General features: G+C 42.2%; 1 protein-coding gene across 2 annotated transcripts in view; it reads left to right on the forward strand.

Moving 5' to 3' along the window:
- Positions 1-1944: 1944 nt before the first annotated feature.
- Positions 1945-26762, forward strand: part of rps6ka5 (ribosomal protein S6 kinase, polypeptide 5) — a 33463-nt gene continuing 8645 nt past the window's right edge. For both annotated transcript variants that reach the window (XR_013965435.1, XM_080784693.1), the window contains exons 1-15: positions 1945-2238; positions 8435-8506; positions 8704-8922; positions 10729-10844; positions 11016-11117; positions 12406-12489; positions 12976-13079; positions 13400-13550; positions 13734-13895; positions 15225-15350; positions 15961-16094; positions 19085-19178; positions 20728-20898; positions 21284-21475; positions 25833-25992. Coding sequence is in view for 1 of the 2 variants with exons in the window: in XM_080784693.1 (XP_080640819.1) it covers positions 2169-2238; positions 8435-8506; positions 8704-8922; positions 10729-10844; positions 11016-11117; positions 12406-12489; positions 12976-13079; positions 13400-13550; positions 13734-13895; positions 15225-15350; positions 15961-16094; positions 19085-19178; positions 20728-20898; positions 21284-21475; positions 25833-25992 (1957 nt within the window). In the remaining variant the exon portion in view is untranslated. The remainder of the gene's footprint in view (positions 2239-8434; positions 8507-8703; positions 8923-10728; positions 10845-11015; positions 11118-12405; positions 12490-12975; positions 13080-13399; positions 13551-13733; positions 13896-15224; positions 15351-15960; positions 16095-19084; positions 19179-20727; positions 20899-21283; positions 21476-25832; positions 25993-26762) is intronic.

Consider the following 26762-nt stretch of genomic DNA (forward strand, 5'->3'; position numbering starts at 1 on the left):
CTACTCCGAGTCTCTCTCGCGTGACTGAACTTCTCACCCTAGGGCAGGGGTGGGAAACTTTGACGATGGAGAGGACCACTATATTTCCACACTCACTCAGTTTTGAGCTTGTAGATCAGCTATTTTTGCTATTATTTGAATTGAAATCCAGATTATTATTATTTTTTTCAACTGGAATCCTGAAAAGTAACATTTTTATTTAATTTCAAATGCCTTTCAAATGCATTTAATTATAGTTATGTTAACTTTATAAACTAAATACAAATTTTGGACATTTTCATTTTCAATTTCAATATTCAATTTCTGTGTTCTTGTACCAGAACACAGTATAGGCCTAATGGTAAACTGACACCAGTGTCCCAGCCAGTGCTGCTTTTCAGTCGCATCATGGCAAACACAGTCCAGATATTATGACATGACATGGCATGGCATAGGCATATCATGGCAAACATAGTCCAGATGTTATGACATGGCATGGAAGAGCATGGCAAACAGTCCAGGCATGGCGAACACAGTCCAGATATGACTTGACATGGCATGGCAAACAGTCCAGATATTATGACATGACATGGAAAACACAGTCCATAGTATGGCATGGCAAACACAGTCCATAATATGGCATGGCATGTTACATCTCTCTCTCTACGTCGTCCTCAGACGAGCCCTCCATCGTCGTCTCCAGTCTTCTCGGTTCTCCATACATCTGGCCAGCTCCTTTGTGCTTTCCGCACCAGTATCTTTCTTTAGTACGTCCACGTAGGTAGGTGTGGGACGTCCTCTCGATCGAAGCCTGTGTGTTGGTTCCCACAGTACAAGCTTTTTGGCCGGGAGTTCTTGATGTCGGTGGCAGTGGCCAGCTAGTCTCATCCTCCTTACTGCTATCTTCTCTGTTACACTTGGTAATGCCCCGTACAGACGCTTGTTGGTGATGTGCTCATCCTGGTTGATGTTAAGTACCACACGTAACATTCTGGTGTAGCACCCGTCCAGGGATTTCTGTAGGGCTTGTGTAAGTGTCCAGCATTCACAGCCGTAGAGGAGGACGGACATAGTCCAGATATTATGACATGGCATGGCATAGCATGGTTTGCCTGGTACATAAACAGGAGAAGGAGGACCTACAGGTGTCCTCCTGCATAGGTTTTTTAATGTTGATATTATGTTGGTACTGGCTACTGCCAGCACGTCACTGTTGAAGAATTGCCAAAAAAGAGTTATCCATAGTCAACAAAAGGAAAAAATAAATCACACCTGTGTGAAGTAAGTGGTGCGTGCAACTCCATGTGGGGGTCCCCCGGGGGGGGGGGGGGGGAGTCCAGACCAACAGGAACGCACCCAGGGTGCCGGCCCGATTCTGGCGAGCCGCCCCGCGTCCGAAACGGTTGAGAAATGACAGAGTTACCGTGTGGGGGTCCCTATACTGTACCCTCTACTGTAGTGTACTGTCGCTGTACTGTACTGTACTGGCACACCCGAAATCACCATATATATATATACAGTTAATATGTGCGTGTGTTTGTGTGTGTTAGGTTGCGCACAGGTGGTGAAAAACAACCATGCTGTTTTCGTGCTCAGATGCACCCAGCCACCCAGCCACCCAGCCAGCCAGCCAGTCAGCCAGCCACACATAGTCACTGAAGGAAGTGGTTGCACCACTTAATGAAAACTCATCATAATATCATTAAAATGTTGGATTATGGGAAACGTAGTTGTGATTCTGGACTGGTGACGTTCTAATTTATTCATCGATTGATCTTGTGCGGATGTATTGCTATCCAACGCTGCCATCTATCGTCAACTATGATAACAACATTAGAGGGGAATTCCTTCAACGGAGGCGGTCCATATGTGACCGACACAAAAAACGGCCAATTAGAGGGTGCCTTTTCACATAGCAACACCAATCGCCACTGTAGGGCTTCGTGGTTGCGATGGTAGTGGCAGTGGTGGTGAAAGCAAGTGTTTCCTTGCGCTGCTACGTTAGATTTTGCAATAATATTCTGCCATTTTTTATTTGTGCATTATGTTCTTTAAGTTTGATTCGGGTTCCTAATGCAAATGCGTTAGTGTACCTTGCTGAATTCGTATTTTTTTCATATTTATATTGCAAACTGACTTGCTAATGTGAATAGCAAGGTGTCTCAACATAAGTGGAATACGAAATTACGATGCCATCCCCGATGGAGGGATCTTCCAGAGAAGGTGACCTGGTTACTGTGAAACATGAGCTAAAACATGGTAAGTTTGGCCGCCAGCCAGCTGTGCACTTGATAGCCCGTATACCTGTCCCGTCCGTCTCTTCTTTTGGTGACACGTGTGACAGTCACAGGATAAATTATAGCGTGTTAAGCTAGTAGCCTTTAAAGGCATATGCATATCTTTCCCCCGTCGATGGGCGTTTGCAATTATCTACAACATTAGTGTTGAGTGTTCCCCTTAGTAAGTCCAAAAAAGGCAGGGAAATCCTAACGTCAGTGAAGTGAACCGTCCACGGGAGCTGTATAGCTTTCTGGCAAGCAAACTGTTACCTAACCTTGTTACTAACTAATACTACTCTTAACCTAGTTAACACAGCTCACAGCTATAAATGACTTGACTTTCAGTAGTCTTCAAATCATAACATAACAGAGAGACAAAAAAAGTGTTTGTTTCGATTTGTATTCGGACATAACGTCGGATAACTTATACTCAAACCAAAGACCAGTGACCACACGCATACATGAACACTGAACAGCTAACGGCGATGTCTCCACTCTGATAGGAGTGGACAGTCACAAGAACAACGGCTAGGTTACTTATACTAGTTGTAGTTGTAGCATTTAATGTTGATCCACGTGAAAAACACAATCTTTCATTCTTATACTTGCTCGGCAGACCATGGTTTCATTTCTCATTTCATGTCTCAAGTAAAGAATACTTTATTGGTTTTATGTTATAATTAGGTTACTTACTGTTAATTTATACTTATTATAACACGCAATTGGAAGGTAATGCATCCACCAAAACACCATAGGCCTACCATGAAAACGGGAAACAAGCCACTGCAAGCATCTCCCAGATGTTTGTAATAAGATAACTGTGTAGAGAACACACTGTCTTGTACTTAAAGGACAACTTTAGTTTTTTTCAACCAATGTTTTAGGTTATCATTAGAGAACGTAAAAGATGAGTGTTAATTGTTTTTCATTTTGCTGTTTTTGACAGGGGCATTAGAACATGGTCCTATATATGTATTTCTTTTACAAAAAAAATATGGTGATTTTTTTTTGTTTACTATTTACTATAGTCCTATTTGTCCCCAAGCAATTATATCTGGCCACAAAAGATCACGGGATCTATTGAATGTGACAAACACAGTATGGCATCCCCTAGTATATCATTCAGTAGATCCTGTGATCTTTTGTGACCAGATGTAATTTCCTGGGGTCTAGTAGGATTTTGTAAAAAAGGACATATTTAGCCCCATGTTCGAATGCCCCCGCCCCCTCTCAAAAATAGCTAAAATGAAAGCAAGCAGCAAATAACACACTCACCTTTTACTTTGTCTAATAACCTATATATATATAATATACCTAAAACTTGCTACAAAAACTAAAGTTGTCCTGGCTTGCTGATTCGCTGAATGCAGTTGCAGTTACCCCATGGTTTATAACGTTTCATTCAGGCACCAACATGTAGACCTAACCCCCCCCTTCCATTTTCTGTCCTGTGTCCTTCCCTAAATATGCAGTTAGTCTAGTAAGTTAGTGTGGTTGCTCTAACAGGGCAGCCATACTATTGTCTGTCCCACTTTATTATTAGCCATATGTCAAATAGACCGGCTTCATCGGGAATCGTGCTACCATTGCTATTAAGAGATACATTGTATAGTTTAATGTATTAGTGAATTCGTTTTCAGAAAAGGCCCCACAAAATATCTTGAAATATGAGGTTTAGAATGTGTAGAAGGTGGATAATTTCTGAGTCGCGTTGAGTTCAGTGGCCTGCAAAATCGACACAAAAAGCTAGCCCGGAAACCATGCAGACAAATCTGCCACAGGAAAAGAAAAATGCCCTGGGCAGATGGGTCTGGCACTCCTCAGTTTGAATTACATTTCGCTCACCCCAGAGTTGTGGGTGACCAATCAGAGCCCACTATTTAAAGTAAGTCTTTTTTGCTGTGATATTGGAATCTGTTTGTAAATATATCTTCCACTGTCCACACCAAAGTTCCAGACTAATATCTACGCAGTGATATTAGTCTATTAGTCTAGTCTTATTATTGTGGTGGCAACTGGCATTCATTTGTTTGCTCTTCAAGAAGTAGGGGTACACAATATAGTGAAAATATGCAATCGTGTGATATATATTTGTTTTATTCAATGACTACATGCCGATACTGTACTGTTCTAAGCATTGCCAGCAATGTTAAAAAGCCTACATTGTCACCTCCAACCCTTTCTGTTATTAGATGATGCCTTGAAAATAATAATTAGTTTGGTTGTTTATTTTCACTTAGAAAACATTTAAAATGTGAAGGAGAAAGCCTAAAAACCCAGAACATTTAAGATTACATCAACATTGGAAATGCAGATCTTTTAGAAATAATAAAATAAAACGCATCACACAGAGGAAATAAAATAATATATGGACAAAAATAACAAGAAAACGGCAGAAGAAAATCGACCCAAACCTATTGACTGATTATTCTTTCTTCTTTCTTATTCGTGTGTGTGTGTGTGTGCGTGTACACGTTCACGTGCGTGCGTGCGTGCGTGCGTGCACGCTCGCACACACGTGTTGGGGTAGGGGGTTAGTCTACGGACACTTTGAATGAGCCTATAGCATTCGGAGATTGTGGAATAGTTATCTCTTGTCTGGCTACATATGACTAGCAGTGGCCCTGGGGGGCATTGAGGGGACTGGAGTGGGGAAGGCAGTGGGCATGTATAAGCCTCACTGCCTGGGGGGAAAAGTGTTGAGTGGGGCGAGGTGGTGATGTTGATCTACCGATGGCTGATAACTGTGCCCAGGGTCGGAGGACTCAGCAATTATCTTTCCTGCTCACTTTGAGTGGTACAGAGTTATGGCAGGTAGCCACAGATGATCCTTTCGGTTGATCAATTAACTCACTGCAGTGCAGACCAAAGACTGTTGTGTTCAAACTTCAGGACATTAATTACACACAAGTGGTTTAGATTAGCTGCTTATCCAGTTTGCACAGGCTGCTTCCTGTCTACTAGGAACTAAGTGATCCTTCTGCAGGTGGAGTCAGGCACACACAGCTGAGTGAGCTTGTCCCAGAGCAGAGCTTTACTTGGGGGGATGGTGTTGATTGCAAAGCTGAAGTCCACATACTGTAGGAGGTCCTGGTGCTGTAGGTGTAGGTCGGAGATAGTAAGGATGTACTGTGGGCCCATTTTGCTAACCTGATGCTGCCAGATCCAAGAAGCTTGCTACACAAATTTGTTTCACAGCTTATTGGGATCTGGGATCTCGGGAGCAAATTCGATGACAGGGCTGTTCTTTTTTTCAAGATACTTGGTAGATGATTGGATGGACCGTCTGTCTATCACCGTGTGGGCGTGCAAACACAACCAATCATATTGACGTGTCTATATAGCGTCACATCCGGTTTCGCACATGTCCCGCCCTTAGCTCACGCTGATTGGTTCGAACCACGAGTGGTTCGGCGTTAGCTCAACTCCCTGAGAGATCCCAGATGGATGCTGTGTTGGGGAACATGGTTACCCAATACCACCCCCAGCTGGCAGAGTCAGGTTACCATTTTTCTGCCTGCATTGTCAAACTGGCTGGGTGGTGGTGGTTGTATCAGCCACCTGGTGGACACCAGTTTTGGCCCTTGTTGCCACCGAAGTCCATTATAATAAAAATAAATTAAAAAAAAACATTACAAAAAATAAATAAATAAAGAACACGACACAAAGGGGAGGCATCATAAGGCGTCATGTGGCATGGAGACAAGGGAAGGGTGGGGGCTAAGGGAAATTATCTGTTAGGGTTGGGGAGGAACAGTTATTATTCTTTTTAATTTTTTTGCGGCTTTCGCCTTTATTTTTTTATAGAGAAACAGACAGTAGGCTGACAATAAATGGGGAGAGAGATGGGGGAGTGACACGCAGTACAGACGGTCGGGATCGGGAGTCGAACCCGTGGCACACTGCCAGACTCGGACCACCGGCCAAGGTGCCTGCACAGCTGAGCCACGGCCCAGGCAGAGGAGAAGTTATTATGATTGATAATTGATTGATGATGACGATTGTAACTTAATAACATTATCTGCTCTGAGCAGGTATGATTGCACGTAGCTACTGGTATGGGGAAAGATTCCCTCCAAAAACGGAGACCAACAACTGTGTGCGTTCCCTCAGAAAAAGCATCAGCTGACGGCATCTGACATTTGTTACATTAGTGAACAATTACAACCAGCAGGCTGAAAAATGTGGACAACTAATACAGCTATAGCCTACTTTCTTTGCATGGCCAGAACAAAAAGGGGACCTTTTCTCTGCTGTCTCGATTTACCAGTTTCCTGTAACTCAGCCATTCTGACATCGATGTGATATGTTTATTGTGGAAATTCATATTGCACTATGTAATAAAAATATGATAACATCATGCAGCCCCACGTTCAACCACCTCCCTTCATACTATATCTTGTTTTTCTAGCGAGCGTACTTGTTCTAGTGGTATGTCATCTGTCCTTGAGGGAGAAAATACTCTGTCCCTCTCCCGCCCTAGCTCCTGTCTGCTGTTTTGTAGCACTCTTCTCTTACACAAAATTGTTCTAGACCAAAGTAATATTTTATGGGAACTATTGCTTTGTTTTAGTTTTTAGTTTTACACTGTTCGTGATTTACTTAAAAATCAAAGCCTTTTCTGCTTATTTGCAATGTTGCTTTGCATAAGATGCATGCAGTATGCCCAAATATGTATGTCAAACACCTGCCTATTAATATAGTAAGCCTGGATGAGAGAAAGCTGTTTATTTAGAAGAAAACTGAAAGATCTTTCTAATCGTATGAAAGGAGGATGCCATTCCCCTTACATGCTTAGTTCGAGCCAAGCAGACTTAAGTAGTTAGGCTATGTTTCTTGATCTAGTCTATTAATAAGTACTGAGATCAAACTTGACCCAGAAGGGAGAGGTTGATGGTGTTATGCAACCTGAACCCTTGGCCTCACATTTTGTCAAATAATTGATCTGTTGAAATGAAATTCACTTAAATTGTCTAATAGTTCACTAGTTTCTTATCTAATTTGAAAAAATATTAAATCTGATGCCTTAATTGTGCAGTGCTGTGTCTATTTTCAGAGTGAGAGACAGAAGGAATGTGTTCAGTACAATGGGAATGCATGTCTATATGAGCGTGATACTGTATGCTCATTCGGCTGAACAGGGATAGTAATCATAGTACTGGGATACAAACAGACATCACGACACCAACGTGATGAAATCATTGGCACACTGGAGTCCTGAGCCAAATTCATGGACGAAACTTGAAAGTTAAGACACTTCTGCCAGTTAAAGAAGACCGTTTGTTCAATGACAATTAGGCCACAATTGGGTGATGTTTGTTTAGGTGAGTGTTTTATTAGTCTGGGTTACTTTACCGGAGAAAAGAGTGGTTGGCCAGAATTTGTCCAGGGAAAGTTTGCTGAGCATGCAGGCTCTTTTTCCAGCACTGACCTGCTACAGTTCTACACATTCATTAGACATACCGGTAGTCACACCTGGGAGAAGCTCACTCGGTACAACAAATTTCGTCACTAGCAGCCCCATGTACAACCTGAACCTGTTCAAGGTGGGAATGTTGCTGCCAGCAAAAGAAAGCCAGCATAGTGAGTGATCTTTATGGCAATATTGTGGGTTCTCTCTGTTATATGCAAGGGGTCACTGACCTTTTTTTAAGGGGATTGAAACTGGTGATCCTCCATTTCCTGTAATGCTTTTTTCAATTACGGTACCACCATCCCTTCTTATTTTTAGGGTTCTACAGTGAAACTCTGTTTGCCCCAGTGCAAGCAGGGTAGTGTTTGTTTTTGTTACTACTACTCAGGAATGATGCCAGTTTGGAAGAATGCAACTTGGGATCAATGCATACCCCACCCGTTTATGCAATACCCGTTGTACTTGTCAGAGTACCCACTTTGATGACATCTTACAGTATATTGGCGCAGCGGCACAAACCACAAAGCTTGGCCAATCCGTGGAGCCGATGGGTTAGGTTGGCCAATCAGGGCTTCTGATGGCTTCACCCCCTGGTTTTTGTGATGGTGTGATGTTGTTAGTGTTTACTTTTCTTTTTCCCTGTTATTTCTAAATCCATCTTTGTCTTTCAATGTTATATGAAATGATATGAACCCAGAGTGTATTAAGTGTGTATAAAGCTTACATTATCTGATTCCTTTTTTGCTCTGTTTCAAACTTTCAGCCAATCTGACAGGCCATGTGGAAAGGGTTGGCATTGAAAACTTTGAGCTGTTAAAGGTGCTGGGCACTGGAGGTAAGTAACACTGATAAATATTTGCTTGCTTATTGCCACCTAGATTATGTGTTGCACATGTGATAATGTTAAGTGTTTGAATCATTGTTTTTGAAGTGATGAGGTTCCTTGTTTATGTCCAACAGTGTGTGGTGTTGAAGGCACTTAACTCAACATTGAGGTGTGCTGTCTTTGTGATAACATTCCTCCCATGTCAGCATATGGTAAGGTGTTCCTGGTGCGAAAGGTGAGTGGTCACGATGCAGGGAAGCTGTATGCCATGAAGGTGTTGAAGAAGGCCACCATCGTGCAAAAAGCAAAGACTGCCGAGCACACACGGACAGAGCGTCAAGTCCTGGAACACATCCGACAGTCACCATTCCTTGTCACGCTGCACTACGCCTTCCAAACAGACACCAAGCTGCACCTCATTCTAGGTCAGTGCCTCTGCTTTTGATAAACCCCCTCTTGTCATTAATTATTTTACATGTCCTTTTGAGAAATGTAGAATGTCTATGTGATCTACGGTAATCGCACTATTTAACTACATTAAAATGTGTCTATTTTTTGGTCTTTGCGGCAAAAAGCCGATCTCCAAGCTCACAACACATCACTTCACTATTTGTTGTACGAGGAAGTAGTCTACGTGCCAGAGTACACCAATGTTAGAAATGTTGAGTATGGGTCCCCAGCATGTAGAAACTGCCGGATGCTAACTTGTTGAGCAATTTTCATAATTGGCATAATATCTGACCGTACCATTAAAAGGATCCCTGACTAATAAGACAAATATGCCTTAAAACATTATACTTGCCCTCTACAACTAAAATAAAAACACCTTAAATATTGTATTTTTTTCACTCAATAGGAGCTGCTCCTGTCGATGATGTTGATGTTGATGATGTCATATGTCCATGTGGTCTATCCCTATTATGGAATGTATGGAGTGCATATGCTAACTAGAAAAAGTGCCCCTCGGGGCACAGGTCTTCACCAGGCCAGGTCAGGTTGTGGCCTCCTGGTAGCGCTATAATAGGCCAATGTGAAAAGGGTGCCATTTTCTTACACCATTGATGGCAATTGGATGATTTGAGGCGTTTTGTTCCAAAAATGTGTTTTGCAATAATCCACCTGTTGGTGGCGCTATGACAGGCCAATGTGAAAAGGCTGGGATATATTCCTCAGCCTAGTAGGAAAGTCTGTGAAAGATTTCACGTAAATTGCATGCTGCGTTCATGATTTGAGGCTCTTTGTTTCAAAAGGGCCAATCCTACAAACTTTGAAAGCCAATGTTAGCCAATTAGGATGGAAGATGAAATATCGGACAGATCTGTCTTGAACACATGACTATAGAGATGGTGTGTAATGATTTGTGGAATTGTTGGACAGAATCTGGAGGAGTAATATAAAAAAAATGTTTTTCAAAAGTTGGCCTCCTGGTGGCGCTATAACAGGCATTTCTGGAAATGTTGGGGCAGAGGTTCATGTTGGCATCCAGAGTGTGTGTGTGTGTGTGCAAAGTTTGTTAATAATAATGTTTTAAGGCATATTTGTCATATTAGCCAGGGTTCCTTTTAACAACCTTTGGCTTTATGCAGCACTTGACATATCAAACTAGGGGGTTTTCATGATGCTGAATCCATTCCAAGCATTAGTTTTGCACAAAAAACACTCAATTTTTAGCCCAATGAGTGTTTTTTGGGCAAGGCCATTTTTAGCCCAATGAGTGGTGCAAAACTAATGCTTGGAATGGATTCAGCATCATGAAAAACCTCTAGTTTGACATGTCACATGCTACATAAAGCATGATGAAATCGAAATGTTGAATGTTTTGCCTTTTATAGGTTGTTAATGGTATGGTCACATATGCCAATTATGAAAATTGCTCAACATATGCAAGTTAGCATCCGGCAGTTTCTACATGCTGGGGACCCATACTCAACATTTCTAACATAAAACTTTGGTGTACTCAACATGCCTGGGTTCATATTCTGGCAAGTGGACTAAAGTGGCTTAAGTGGATAAGAAAATCTACTCCCCTTTTCACATTTTCACCCTGTCAGTTACATTCGGCTGGTGAAAGAAGTGGACCAATGTTTACCAGGTGGATGATTCTATACACAAGGGGGTTATTCTAAAACAGCTGACCTTCCACAAAGTGAACTTATTTTTGTGGTAATGATATTGCATGCATGAAGTGTCCAATGTCTTTTCATTTCTTTGTCATGCACCTCTCATTGTAGATTATGTAAACGGCGGGGAGCTCTTCACACATTTGGTGCAGAGGGTTAGGTTTAAGGAGCAGGAAGTGGCCCTGTACAGTGGTGAGATCGTGCTAGCACTAGAGCACCTACACGAGGTAACTCCCACATTCCACTTAGTTTTCTTCAGTTTTGTTAATAGCCTAGAGTGCACATTATGTCTGCTTCAATTTTGCTAATAATTAATGTACTGTAATACCTATTACAGTACAAGAAAAAAAATATGCGCTTCACAGTACCTTTTCCCTTGTGTCTTCCTCCCAATGCAGCTAGGAATTGTTTATCGTGACCTGAAGCTAGAGAATGTTTTGCTGGACTGTAGTGGTCATATAGTCCTCACAGACTTTGGCCTCAGTAAAGAGTTTGACCAGGTATGTCTGTGTGATAGTATGTTTGGATTTTCCATCCTTAGTAAGGAAAGTGATAGTACCCTACCGTGACATTCACATCACACAGTCATCACACTGGAATCCTACTTTAATTATACGTTGATTGGGAATCATCAATCTGCTCACTGATTATTATTATTATTTTTTGTATAATATATACTGTGCAGATAGTGTTGCTGCTGCTCTAACAATCATTTATTATTATTATTGGTGGTGATAGTGCCAATAGTTTGTACTGGAGGTCCTGGGCTTCCCAACTCCTGTGTTAATTATGGCCCGGGCAGCTGGCGTAGCCGCCTGGGCACCTAGGCTAGTAATCCAGTTTGACAGCGTGTCGCACGTTCGAATCCTGATCCCAACGACCAGTAGTCAGCCTACTGTTCATCTATCAATAAAAAACACCAAAGATATTAAAAAAATAAGTAGTAAATCACACTCGTGTGAAGTGAGGGGCGCTCTTATCAGCATACATCATCACATTCCGTGCTCAGCCAATAAAATCATCACATTCCGTGATATAAACACACGTTTGTACCACGCTAGCGCCCCTCAAAAAAGTATATTGTGTTAATTATTATTATTCAAATATTTGTATCTGTCTTTTAAATGTATCAATAATACACAGACATATACGCCACAAAAATAAATATCCCAAAACATAATAATACAGAAAGAAGAAGAAATTACAATTCCAGATTAAAAATAATCCAATAATGCCTACCAAACTTTATAGAATCTCTGGACAGTGGCCCTGGTTGAGTAGTTTAGCTGTCTGCTGTCTGTGCTGTCGGGTTCTGGTGGTGTCTTTCTGGAGGGAGCGAAATGTAGCGTCTTCTGGATGCATCTCTTTTTTGCTGCTGGTTCCATCTTGTAGTAGCTGTAGAATGTGAATGCCATGTCTGTGCCCCATTTATACAGTAAAGTTGCCAGGCGCGATTAACATTTCTATGGCCGATGGTCGTTAGAGTCTATTGTTCCGTCGGCATGTCGTTATCGCACGTGTGACAACAACACAACAATAGGACGCCTAGCTATCGCTTTCGGGGATGGGCTAGTGTTACTTTCGGTCAAAATCTCGAGGCACACCTGACAGATCAAAAGGCACAGTAAACTACCGCGGTACACAGGTTGAGAAACACTGGTTTAGATTATCAAGTTTTAAATATTCCATCACATCTCTAACTCAACGTGGAATGTTAATGCCATGTGCTATGTTTTCACTTCCTAAAACGTGGGAGTTCTAAAGTATGTAATTCTTGTTTTCACACAGGTGGAGAGAGCATTCTCCATCTGTGGCACCATTGAATACATGGCTCCAGAAATTGTGGAAGGAGGGCAGTCTGGGCATGACAAGGTATTTTACAGTTTCATGCTGCTTTGCTCTTCTTTGTATTTTTATTTATTTATTTCCACTCATTGAAACACACCCTGAGTTCTTCCAGAATGTAATTAGTGTATTACACTATCTACAATGAGCTCCTCTTTAGTTTTCTATAAAGTGACCGGTCATGGATGGGTGTTTTCATTGTTATTGTACTTTTTTGTTTCCACTTGTTCCTGGAATGGAGAAGAGTCGAAACCAAGGAATTTGACTTTCTCATACTTTTATAATGGGACATAACAAAATAAATCACACCTGTGTAAACTGAGTGGTGCAACTCCCCTGACCCCCCCCCCCCCCCTATCTCTCTCTCTCTCTCTTCTCTCTCTCTCTCTCTCTCTCTCTCTCTCTCTCTCTCTCTCTCTCTCTCTCATATTAGCAGGCAACAGTGCAGCACTATCTCTCTGCCCCTACTGGTACTTGCACCACTCAAAAAATGTAATATTGAATGTTTTTCAGGTTGTGGACTGGTGGAGTCTCGGTGTGCTGATGTATGAGCTTCTAACGGGTGGATCACCTTTCACTGTTGATGGAGATGAGAACTCACACACAGACATCGCCAAGTATGGATACTCTCTGATCTCCAACTACAGTTGTGCAATATTGATGTCATTGTCATCAGACTTTATATTTTACATAAAGTTAGGCCATTCTCCTGTTATTTATTTCGCCAAAGTAATTTTACTAATTACTTGAACACTCAAATCTGTACTTTGCAAGAATCTTCCAATGGGTTTTTGCTTTAAATGCCAAAATAATGTGACTTTGACAAAATAAATTATAATTATATATATATATATTAATGTGCTGTATATAATCTATATTGAGCTGATTTCAAAGCCACTGTCAATAACTGACTGTCTCCCTGCCCCTTTCCTCTCAGGAGAATTTTAAAGAAGGATCCTCCTTTCCCCAAAGATATGGGACCACTGGCTAAAGACCTCATCCAGCGGCTACTCGTGAAAGATCCAAATAAGAGATTGGGCTCAGGTCCTAGTGGGGCCGAAAATGTAAAAAAACACTCATTTTACCAGGTGGGACACATCTCTCCTGACATTTCTCATTGTTTTAAATGCAGGGTGGGCTGTTGGCGTTGCATCACAGAGCCACTTGGAGGGGAAAGCATTTAACTAAATTGAATGTAGTTTGAGGATGAGGAGAAGACATTGGTGCTGAATAAACTTTCTCTCCCCCCCCCTTTTTATAATCTCTTTTAGAAAATGAATTGGGAAGATCTGGCAGCTAAAAAGGTGCCCGCCCCTTTCAAGCCAGTAATTCGAGACGAGCTGGATGTCAGCAACTTTGCAGAAGAGTTCACAGAGATGGACCCTACCTATTCTCCTGCAGCTCTGCCTCAGAACTGTGACCGTATCTTCCAGGTGGGAAGAACATGAGGGAGTTTGAGACAGTCAGACTATTTTTGTTGTGGCTCCATAGCTTTGTTATTTTTTATGAACGGGAGAATATTTTTGTGGGGTGCTTTTAGGTCATCACACAGGCCTACATTGACCTACTTTTCACTGTCACTTATGCTTCAGTTTTTGTACACTATTTTTGGAGGCATACCTATTTGGTTTTACGCCTAGGCTTTGGCTGCATGCAGTGTAAAATTAAAAACAACATTACACTGCGACTATATTTGAGATACTCACTCCACGGTTATTGAAATGCTCAAGTGAAAATCTGAATGCACTTGAATGTTGCTTGTGAGTCAACACAAGCCTGTCTGTGTGCATCAGTATTGAAATTGACTGAAGGGGATTTCACTGAAGGCTTGTAATTACTGCCATATGCAGCTTTTGATTGAGGTAACAGATGTGAATCACTATTTTTGATGTGGCTTTGAACCATAATGTGGCCTGCAAACTCTGCAAGCTGATGTCTGTCTGATGTATCGTATGAATTTTCAACTCTGATTGCCTTCTGGATCCTTGAGCCCAGCAGATCAATAGATCCATTAACAGGCTTCTCTCATGGAATAAAAGGTTACACTTTGAGAGAATCACCATTTCTGTCTTGGTTACGCCTTCAACCTTTGATTGCCAACTTCATCTTGTCTTTTTTCTTTTTTATCTTCACCTCTCGCCTGCCATTCACAGTCTCAAATTTTGTGGTCTTTATAATTTGCAAGCCTAGCAATCTGTGAGGTAATGGCAGCGAGCCCAACTTTAAACGGTGTGCTTACCCCCAACCCCCCACAATACTGTCTTACAAAACAAGATTAAAATTGCATTAATGGGCCTGAGATGTAATTTCACAGCAGAGCAATCAAATATTCAAGCCTGGTAATTTAGGGGCTTCTCATGCATTCAACTACACCATCCTTCCGTCCATCCACGGCTGTCACTATGTGCCACACAGCTGTGTGGTGTCTCTGTGTCTGAGTGAAAAGAGGGGAGGGAGACATTAATGCCAGCTCAAGGCCCTGAGCTACGAACAGCTGGAACCATGCAGGCAGCCTTCCACGAATGACAGCTCTAATAATAGGCACAGATGGACAGCCAATGACACACACACACACACACACACACACACACACACACACACATCAATTGGATGGTGATACTACGGTTTAGTCTGAGGCTTTAAATTATGTGAATTCCTTTTCAATGTTCTGTATAGTGCTGTGACGTATAGGCCAAGCTCCACGTCGTATGTTTCTCCATAATGTAAATTTGTGGTGGTCCTGTATGCATGTTTTGGTGCAGGGCTACTCCTTCATGGCCCCTTCCATCTTGTTCAAGAGGAACGTGGTGATGGATGACCCCGTCCAGCTGTGTGGGGGCTCTGACAGACCAGGCTCTGCTGCAGTGGCCCGCAGCGCCATGATGAAGGTAAGATGGATGGGCCTGGAACCCGCTACACAAACACTCACGTTAATGGCTTCCCTCATTGACGGATAGCTTTTTTCCTTTTCTTGTCCTTTTAGCGTTAAAGTAAACTTTGAGCCATTCTTGGTAATGTTTTGCCTAGTGTTTGCATTTGACTCTGTTTTTTTTGGGCTTGCTTACAAACATCTTGAGCGTCTCTGGCAGGTTCTCTAGTGATGTGACCAATATGGGGGGAAGGCTTTCAGTTTGGTTATCATAGAGGTCCTTTTGGAGGCAAAATTACTAATTGTATTTGATGTAAAATGTATCTAAACAATCTAAACAAAAAACTTGAAGAATTAAATAGTGTAAAGGTTTTCATTTGATATCTTTCAAATTATCTATTTTTTGGGGAACAAACTAAACCCTAAGCCTTACCACAGATTAATTAAAAAAAGAAAATCATGAAAAATGCAACAGCTGAAATGAATCTTGCTTAAACCAATGTTTTACTATGACCCTAAGTGACTAGGTGTCATTGAAATGCCATTATGGAATCAACCTCTGCATGTCCTCCACTCTTGGATCTAACAATGATCTAATTGTTTTGAGACAATGTCTACCCCTTCCAAAGGACTCTCCTTTCTATATGAGTTATGAGATGGACATGAAGGACAACGCTCTAGGAGAGGGCAGCTTCTCCATCTGCAGACAATGCACACACAAGAAGACTGGACAGAAATATGCAGTCAAGATCGTCAGCAAGAGGTACTTGCTCATAGTCTGCTAGTATGCTTGTCCACCTAAATATTATCAGTGTTATGTTATGATTATTATGTTAATACAATGTACCAGCTCAAACATGCTTCCTTTGATGTGCTCGTGTTAACCTAGATATTATGAATGAGCTGTTATTTAATGGCTTATTAATTTCTTGATAAACTGTTTGGGCAAGGTTAGAAACACTGACTGTCAAGTGAATATGATCACAAAGCCACACATCTTTGCTAAAATGTGCAATAAGCAATCAAGACTGTCAGCCAAAGGTACAAGCTTAAACCCTGCTCACGCTGACATGTTTGCCAAACTAGATGCTATTGGCGTCATGTGATGAAACGGTTTAATACATTTCTTTTCTCATTCTACGAGGGTGATTGCTGTTGCTGTACTAGTACTAGTAGTCAGGCAGCCTGTTCATTTATAGTATATAGTATATAAATAGTGGAGTGCAATTACAAAGCCACATACAGGGGGCACGGTGGCACAGTTGGTAGTGCTGTCGCCTCACAGCTAGAAGGTCCTGGGTTCGATTCCCGCTGGGGACGCTGTGGGCACTGGCGGCGTGTTCCCTCCTCCGCGTCATCAGTGCCCATACCCGAGGCGGGGGTTGGCGATGGGCCTTTCTGTGTGGAGTTTGCATGTTCTCCCCGTGTCCCCTAGGGTAGATACCCTCACAAAAACATGCCGTAATCCTGGTCTCTAAAACTACCTCCCCCTGGCCAGCCGGGGCGCCTGATGGAGGGGAAAGGAACTGGTCGGAATAACGTGTCCCTTCCACTCGCTACGTCATGCATAGAAGGAGGCATGAGGTCAGTCTGCTGCCCCCCCAGGTTGGCAGAGGAAGTGTAGCGCCCAGGATTACTTAGATAATTGGCACTGGGTGAAAAGAAAAACTGGGTTACAAAATCGTGGGATAAAAATAAAAAAAAAACAAAAAAAAAAACAAAGCCACATACATACTGTTGTAGGCTTTGCTCAGAGTCCTGAGTTTGTGCTACACTGCAAACTTGTAAACTTAGGCCCTCATTTATCAACCGTGCGTATGCCAAAATATGGATGCACGCCGAAATTACCGACATTTTCAGCATTTACCATTTCCGCCAAAGCTTGAAATTGAACTTTCAAAAGACAAAAAGTCGCCAACACATACCAGCACACATGCAAGCGGCAAGCCTTCATCCATATGTTTATGATTCGTTCATCAATGATCAAATCACTACATAAACGTTGATTATGACTGCCTTGACGACATGATAGCCTATCTATGCAGGCATCACTCACCCACAGGACTTATCACAGCAGTGCGCAGTCTCACACCTTCGCCGTGCACTGCGCACGAATGGGTAAAATGAATATAGGCCAGCCTACAAACGTATTCCATTCATGGCGATGCGATGTTGATGTGTCATGTAGGTGCGTGCGTGGACATGACAGCAAGGCAAGCGAGGTGAGAGGGAAACAGACAGGGTAGGCCTACAACTTTATTTAATTCATGCAGGTCTTCTTCTTGTTCTTTATTTATTTAACAACACACCAGTTAATTGGGCTTGCAAGTTGTGTGTGCGTGCGTGTGTGCGTCTGTGTGTGTGTGTGTATATGAGAGAGGGGGGTGAGGCGGGCAAGCAAGGCACGGGAGAAACTTTTTTTTTCTTCCTGTAACCATGGTTTCCAGGACGTATTGCCTGTTGTTCATGTCGCAAAAACGAGGGCGAGGCTTGATTTCATAGGGCGTGCCAGATAGATTTCAGCCGTCACATTTATTAACGTCAGAACGAAATTAAGGAAGGATCAGCTGTTTGCGATCACTTTATAAATGCCGTGGCGACGTGGGTGTACTACGAAACCCACACTCTAATTTGGGGCAGATTTTACACTGAATTGATAAATGAGGGCCTTAAGATTGTCAGAAACTGGTCTTCATCATTTAACTTAGTACTCTACATGCCTCTCTCAAAACAAATCGTGGGAATGGTGTGGCTGATGCCAAATTTGGGAAAGGTTAAAGCCTGATCAAAGCCCCGTTAACTTCCATTATATAAAATGGTTAATAATTCAGAAAGTATAAAGCATATGTGATGTTTTATTTATTTATTAATGTATTTTAAAATGTATTAATATTATTTTTATTGAACACATCTGTAGCCTACTGGCAATGTGCACACGAAATGTGGCATTGATCAATCCAGCAGGTTGTGAGATTAGCTGAGGACACACTGACACCCCCCTTTTTCCTGCAGAGCCACGATGTAATAATGTCTGGTGACCAAGAATCTATGAATACTGGTCTTTTAACTCATTACAACTGAAAACGGAAAGCATCTGTTAAATTTGAGATTTTAGCCGTGGCTATTCAAAAATAGCAGATACAGTACAAGCTTGTAAATCTGTTATTTGGGATTTTTTGTGAGAAGTGTGAGAACTACTGATTTAGAAGGCATTTGTAGAATCACCGTCAGGTCGTAATGGTTTAAGTACTTGGTTAATTGATTGACCATTGTTTACTATGACATTTAAAGAAGCACAAGGTCACACAGCTTGGTGCACAAGCCCCCGAGTTATAAGACAGCTGGGCTGTTCTTGCTCTGCATACAGAGCTCAATTACAAGCCTAATTTATGCTTCAACAAAAAGGTTGAGTGACATGTCACACAACGCATATTCACCAAGGCATAAATTAGGCTTCAAGGTGTGCCGACAGTGACACCCTCTGACATGAGCAGAAGTTCCTCCACTAATAAACGGTGTCAAGCAGCCACCCAGAGTGCCTCTAGTATGACAGCACAACCTTCCTGCGATGATGCCCACCTAGTAAGTGAATGATACTTTAGTGAACTATGTCGCCCTTGTTCATATGCACAGCGGCTTGAATTATAGAACTGGGGTGACTTTGTCTGCATGGTTTTGCGTCTTTGTGGTTTTGTCTTGTATTGTTCACACTTCAGTTACCATTTAGATTTTTTCTCACTTTCACACCTTCAGGATGGAGGCGCAAACACAGAAGGAAATAGCAGCCCTGAAGCTGTGTGATGGCCACCCCAACATTGTCAAATTACATGAGGTCTATCACGATCAGGTGAGGTCAGGGGCAGGGGTTCTCAACGTTTTTGGCTGGGGACCCCCGAAAATGCTTTGGCCTTGCGACCCCCCTCCCCACCACCAATACAAATTAAACGCTACAATAACAACCTTAATAATAGAAGAAATACATCATAAATACATACTGAAACCAGATATAATAATTAAGGAAAGTTTATGCATGCGCTATGTGTACTATGTAAACTCTAAATTTCCATTTTCAAGCCATTCAGTTGCCAAAAAAAACCCCCCAGGTTGAGAACCCCTGTCACAGCGTATCTGAAGTTGGGGGGGATGAGCGTGCGGAGGGGATTGGCGTGTATTTGCGTGCACGCGTGTGCAATTTTTTTTTGGTCCTAAATTGAACACAATCAACGGCCAATATACTTTCATATAGGGGAAACTGAGTATTCACACCAGTGAATTCTATTTGATGTTCACTGTGAATGTCTAGAGACTGCAGCCTTATTAAGTCCTGGAACTGGAACAAAGAGGATTAATGTGGGGGGGATGGGGGTAGGGGTTGGGAGCCCTCTGGGTCTCTTATCTTTTCGCGTATCGGCCCAGAAACACTTTTCCCTGTTGCTGGTATCTCACAGCGTATTCATTTTCAAACAACATCAGCTGCACAACTACTTATTTTGCAGCTCCTTTACATACAACCTAGATTTACCGGTGCTGTGTTGCCTAATCTGGGTCCACACTTGACCTACCTGAGTGTGCACAATGTGAGGAACATGGTGTGCTTGTTCTGCCGGGGGACAGTGTCTATCTGTGTGGCTGATGGTGGCGCCCAGGTTCATTAGCACCAGCCCTTCAAGCACGAGAGCAGCGCTTTAAACTCTCATGAGCTCAGTGGGGTTATTACTGTACCTCAGAGGACCTGTGTGACCCAGATCAAAGCACTACCGCCGCGGTGGCCTCACCCCAGCCCCATGCCTTTGTTCCCTGGCTCCTGCACTAATGAGAAACTGTACCTCCACCACCACCACCACTACCAGGAACATGCACATTATTCCCATCACCAATTTAGTTTTGGCCTGCTTTTCACTTCATAGAACACTGTGTTGGTTTGATCTCACATTGGGATTGAGGAGGTGGGGGGAGGGGGGGCTGATATTTGTCATACAAGAACGATTTGATGCCAGCAGATCACTGGTCTATGTTTGACTGTTTTCAACTTGCAGTCCAAACTGAGAGAACACGATCAACTTACAATCACATCAGTCAACTTCAAGGTGTAATTGAACTCACTGTTTGTTGAAGTTGCATAACCCTACAGGCATGTTTGCACATGTTGATATAGTCAATATCATTTTTCAATCCATGTCAAAGAATAAAGGTGTGTGTGTGTGTGTGTGTGTGTGTGTGTGTGTACATGTGTGCAAAAACTCACATTCTTTTAATATTCTTTTTTTAAATAATATTTGCTTCTGAGCTCTAGCAAAGTAAAAATAAAATACCTCAAAATTGAACTTAAGACAAGTACTGAACTTGAGTAAATGTACTTTGTTACTTTACACCACTGTGTGTGTCCGTTTGTGTAGCTCCACACATACCTGGTCCTGGAGATGCTGGGTGGAGGAGAGCTGCTGGAGCGGATCCGCAGGAAGCAGCACTTCAGTGAGAGCGAGGCCAGCCGCATCATGCGCAGACTGGTCTCCGCTGTCAGTCACATGCACGATGTCGGGGTTGTACACAGAGACCTCAAACCAGAGGTACACATACTGTAACATTTTCATGAATTATTCCTTGTTCATTTCACGATGAGACTGTTCAAATCAAACCAAATGATTTACGCGTCCAATTCACTCCATTTGTATATTTCCAGAGTTACAAATGGATAATGAACACTGTGTAAAAAAATCTATTATCTTTCCTTTTCCTTTATTCAGGGAAGCCCATTGAGAGCAAGCTCTCTTTTTTAAGGGCGCCCTGATCACAGCATATAAAACACAATACATATAATGAAAAAACAATAACAAACATTTGAACCACAGTACAACGTCACAGATGCAAATTAATATAGAATGACAAAGTGCAGGTGTGAACCGGATTCTATAAATGATTACAATCTATGTTTCTGTCTAACTTGCTTCACAGAACCTGCTCTTCACAGACGAGAGTGAAAACTTGGAGATAAAGATCATAGACTTTGGTTTTGCTCGCTTAAAACCTCCAGATAATCAGCTTCTGAAGACACCTTGCTTCACACTGCAGTATGCCGCGCCCGAGATCCTCAAGTATGATGGCTATGACGAGTCCTGTGACCTGTGGAGTCTGGGGGTCATCCTGGTGAGTGGCCTTGTGAAAGGCAAAGACGGGCAACGGGGCCTGGATGTACACCAAGAGAGAGGGTCATTTTATAGCAGTGGCTCTCAACCTGTGGGTGGATTTGGGGAGGGTCCCCAGATGACAGTCAAGTGACAATTTAATGAATGTAAGACCTTTTTAATGTCCTTTTATGTTTGGCCAAATTTTCAAATAATATATAAAAGAGGCAAACATTTTCAAAATAGCTGATTAGTTAGATTGTAGATCTGTTTTAGATCTGATATTTTCACAATATTTATCTGTGGAGTCAAACAAAATGTAATGCCTCAACTCCTACATGCCAAGTGCTTATCAGTGTGGGCGTCCCCAGTTAAAATATGATTATTTTGGGGGGGTTATGGCCTGAAAAGGTTGAAAACCACTGATTTATAGGACCATCATAGTGTCTTTTTGGTTTTTGGCTTTTCTGCCTTTATTGATAGTATCAATTAAGATAGACAGGAAAGAGGGAGAGAGAGAAGGGGAGAGACATGCAGCAAAGGTCGTCATTAACGGGACTCGAACACACAACATGTGGCATGCTCCTGGACCACTTAGTGTCTTATGGACCACTTATGGACTGCCCATAACTCTTGACATCCCATTAGTCCGACTACCGGTATGTAGTTCCGCGTGCTGTTAGGGTTAGGGATATGGTTAGTAATGCGCGGGCTGGACCAACACGCCGTCGGAATAATGAGCCGTCTGACTAATGACACGGGACCGTACACACTTGCATTGTGTCCTCTCGGTAGAACTCCACACTGTCGGGTGAGAAGAAGTGGCATCATGTTGTATCGGAGGAGACATGCGGTTGTCTGTACTCGCCCTAGGACTGTAGGAAATAGCAGTGAAAAGTGACTATGTTACATGGGGTATTGGGAATTGGCACAACAGCTAACAGTGTGTGTGTGTGTGTGTGTGTGTGTGTGTGTGTGTGTGTGTGCACTTACCTTGTGTACGTGTGTGTGTGTGTGTGTGTGTGTGTGTGTGTGTGTGTGTGTGTGTGTGTGTGCACTTACCTTATGTACGTGTGTGTGTGTGACCGACACATACGTATGTATCTTGTGTCTTGTTTAGTCAGGTTTGTGTGATCTCCCTCTCCTGTTCAGCACTGCATGCATTGGTGTCCTGTGGTGTGCTGACACAGTTTTCAACATGCACCACAGACCCACTAGTAACCAGCTCCAACTCAGAGAATACTGGACTACTCGCCCCGGTGCTTGCCCGTTTTTCCTCACGGAATTTTCCCTAGTGAGGGGGATAACTTTGTAATATGCTATTGGCTGTTTGTATTCTTTTTGGAAAAATATAAACAATTTAGTATTATGTAGTATATGTAAGGTTTTGCCCCCCTCAAATGGTACCTCGTCAGATAATCCCCACATATCCTACAACAACTTCTGTGAACAGACTTCACTGTAGTAGCTTTTCATAAATTATATTTGTACTTAGGCTGTTCTGCTGTCATGAAAGTTTATAGTTAAAGAAATTCAAAGTCCAGCCGTCTGAGGGGGCACGGTGGCACTAGTGCTGTCGCCTCACAGCTAGAAGGTCCTGGGTTCGATTCCCGCTGTGGGCACTGGCGGCGTGTTCCCTCCTCCGCGTCATCAGTGCCCATACCCGAGGCGGGGTTTGGCGAAAGGGCCTTTCTGTGTGGAGTTTGCATATTCTCCCTGTGTCCCCTAGGGTAGATACCCTCACAAAAACATGCAGTAATCCTGGTCTCTAAAACTACCTCCCCCTGGCCAGCCGGGGCGCCTGATGGAGGGGAAAGGAACTGGTCGGAATAACGTGTCCCTTCCACGCGCTACGTCCGGCCGGGGAAATTCCCCTCTGTCAGGTGAAAAGAAGCAGCTTGGACTCCTCATGCATAGAAGGAGGCATGAGGTCAGTCCGCTGCCCCCCCAGGTTGGCAGAGGAAGTGTAGCGCCCAGGATTACATTAGATAATTGGCACTGGGTGAAAAGAAAACTGGGTTACAAAATCGTGGGAAAAAAAAAAAAAAAAAAAAAAAAAGTCCAGCCGTCTGCTGTCCAGCCTCTCACTGGGGAAAATTCTGGGAGGAAAACAGAAACGGGGCGAGTAGTCTTGTTACCAACTCAGAGAGCTGGTTAAAGCTGAAGATTGCATCCTTTTGAGACTTGGCTTTCCCCGGCAGAACAAATGTCATTCTAACTCAACAGCTCTCTGCACAGACAGGAGTAAAGCCTGAGTTATACTTAGTTGTGTGCATGTGTCGGCCAACAAAAATAGCCAATCTACAAGCGCACAGTCTCAACACGTTAGCGTTACACTGCAACGTGTAGACCAGCTATTTTGGTTGCACGACACCGGCATGCAACCAATTCATGCTTAACATTAAAAGCAGAGCTTGTGGATAGAGGGCATGCGTGAGAGAGAGATAGTGAGAGAGACTATTCATGCATGCAGAGCCTTTTCTCTCTCACTCACTCCTGCTTACTCTTGTCATGTCTCTTGCTCTCTATCTCTGCAAGCACTGCTCCACACTGTCGCCCCCTGGGGGCTATAGAGAGCAATGCCGCCTCATGGAGCCCTGACGAAATGGCTCCTGACAAGCTGCCTGCACAATGCCCTGGAAACATAGCCAGCTAAGGAGAGTCCGAAAAATACATCAAACAGAGTGCATTTCCACAATATGCATGTGCCAGAAAGCAGAGAGAAAATGAGAGAAAGCGAGAGAGAGAATCATACATACATCTGAGTGTACACAGCCTAAAGCCCTCTGCTGTGAATCTAAAGCCTGATTTTTACATCGTTGCATGCTGTATGTGACGTGTGCCGAAAAATTGCTGATGTACAAGCTTGTAGATCTGCTATATTTGGCATGCGACACCGGTCGCAAAACTAAGAATAAATTTAGCATAATGAGAAATTGGAGGGCAGATATAATCAGGCCAAGGTGAGAGTGTTCTCTTCTGGCAGCTTAGCATAAAGATCTCTTCTATTTGTTCTGAGACGCAGCAGAGATCCAACCATGGTCATTAACACATTAACACATTAACACAAATGGCTAGAGATGCCAGTAAACGGCTCTAATTAAGCATGCCAAGGCTTTCCTAGGCTGTTAGGCTTAATAGTAATCTCAACATTATTTCTGCTCCTCATTTTATGGCGTAGCCATACAGAGAGATAAAAGGCACAGGCTATTGCCATGTTGTTGCTACAATACTACTGTAGATGTGGTATGGACGGTGATCTCTGTTGACTTCTCAGAATCATTTATTATAATTGCAGTAGAACGCCATGGCATTGGATTATGCCAAGTAATGCTTTTTCTAATTGCTTTGAAATGTAGCTAAAACAGAATACCGTGATTTGGAAGCGGAAGCTATTCTCTCGATACGACAAACAATGAAGCAGATAAATAAATGTTTGAATTAAAAGGTTATTTTGCTAACAAAATCTGAAGTGTAACAGTGGGTTCCAGTTAAACTGTGTAACGAGATTCAATATTAAATAGCCTACCAAATGTCACAAATGTTCAAAATGCGGATCACATTTTAACACCAATTTAATGTAGGGCTTGTTCATGTTTCAATGCCTGCTTGATTTCTTAATTAATCTCGTATCCAGACTGTCTCATCTCTAGCACAAAGATCGCCATAAAATAGTTTTCGGTATCGGGAAAAGTATCGTATTGGCCCTTATTTGTCATATCGGGTCATATATATATATATATATATATATATATATATATATATATATATATATATATATATATAAACACAACATGAGATCACGACACTGGTATCTGTATTCGGTATCGGCTAACACAGAAATTGAGGTATCGGGATCGGATCGGAAGCGAAAAAAGTGTATCGGGACATCCCTATTTACAAATATATATTCAGATACCAACTTGTGGTGGAAACATGACCAGTGTTGCCTAAATTCCATGTCCATGTCACTGACTCCTTACAATATATGGTATTTAGTGTGTTAGTCTTCAAGCAATAATCGAATGCCTAAAAGCTTATTTACATTAGATATCCAGCAGTCTAAAATACGGCACAGCACATCTTGATTGGTTGTTGTATTGATATGACGGATTCAGTTTATTAAACTGCTCATGATGCAGAAACCTTATGTATTTATTAATGAAACTACATGCAAATTATCTCTCCTGTGTGTGTGTAACCAAGTATTTTAAATATAACTAACTACATTTTTGTAAAGTCACTCCCATATTCTAAAACTAGCAAAGTTATCGTACTGGAAATTAGAGCCCTCTAACAACCTAAACCCTATACTTGTCAGGCCAAGGTTCCTTTCACTCTGGAACTTGACACACAGTTGATGTTCTTGTTCGTTTCAGTACACTATGCTGTCAGGCCAGGTACCATTCCAGTGCCAGGAGAAGAGCCTTACCCACACCAGTGCAGCAGAGATAATGAAGAAGATCAAACAGGGGGATTTCTCTTTCGAGGGAGAGGCCTGGAAGAATGTGTCCCAGCAGGCTAAGGACCTCATACAACGTGAGTTTAGCGCTAGTATCATTTCTAGTTTACAACTGATTAGTGCTGCAAACGGATATTCCATATTCAAAGGAATATTGGAATATAAAAAAATTAAACTATAATCAACTATAAAAAAATTAAGGTTCGAAAATAAATTATATTATTAGATTAGTCGATGGGTGGCTCTTCCAAGACAGATTTTGCGCTCTCATTAGAAGGCGGTGTAAGTGCCATCCAACCTTTTCTCTAGTTTCTTTGAAAGTGTCCATGTCTCGGAGCCATAGAGTAGAATTGGCTCAACGGTCGTCCTAAATATTTTTCAAATGAGTCGAACCCACGTGGTGTTTTAAAAGGAATATTTTACTGTCATTTTTGGCAGCACTACAACTGATGTAGTTGTCATTATCACATCCAGCCTTCGCTTTGTATAATTTCCAAAGGTACTTGGCCCATCTGCACTCTAATGTGACAGCACTCTGATTGGTCTAATTTTATTATATAATAAAACATGCTGTTAACTGGCAACATTTTGAAGTGGTCAAATTGACAGCTGACCATTGAGCTTGTGAAGTCAATGTTGATCTGTTTTGTCACCTCAGGCCCTTACTTGGTCTTGTCATTACAAGTTTTATTTTCAACAAGAAAAAAATCTAATTGTGTGAGCTGTTTGCCATTTAGACTGGAAGGGAAGTTGAATCCTTTTCATCAGTCTCACTTAGCTTAAAGATTTAGATTTGAGTTGACGGCAATGTGTATCCAACCAAAAAGTTTTACTGTTTTTTTTTTGT

Source organism: Protomyctophum bolini (assembly GCF_963924005.1).
Source record: "Protomyctophum bolini genome assembly, chromosome: 15".
Classification (NCBI taxonomy): Eukaryota; Metazoa; Chordata; class Actinopteri; order Myctophiformes; family Myctophidae; genus Protomyctophum; species Protomyctophum bolini.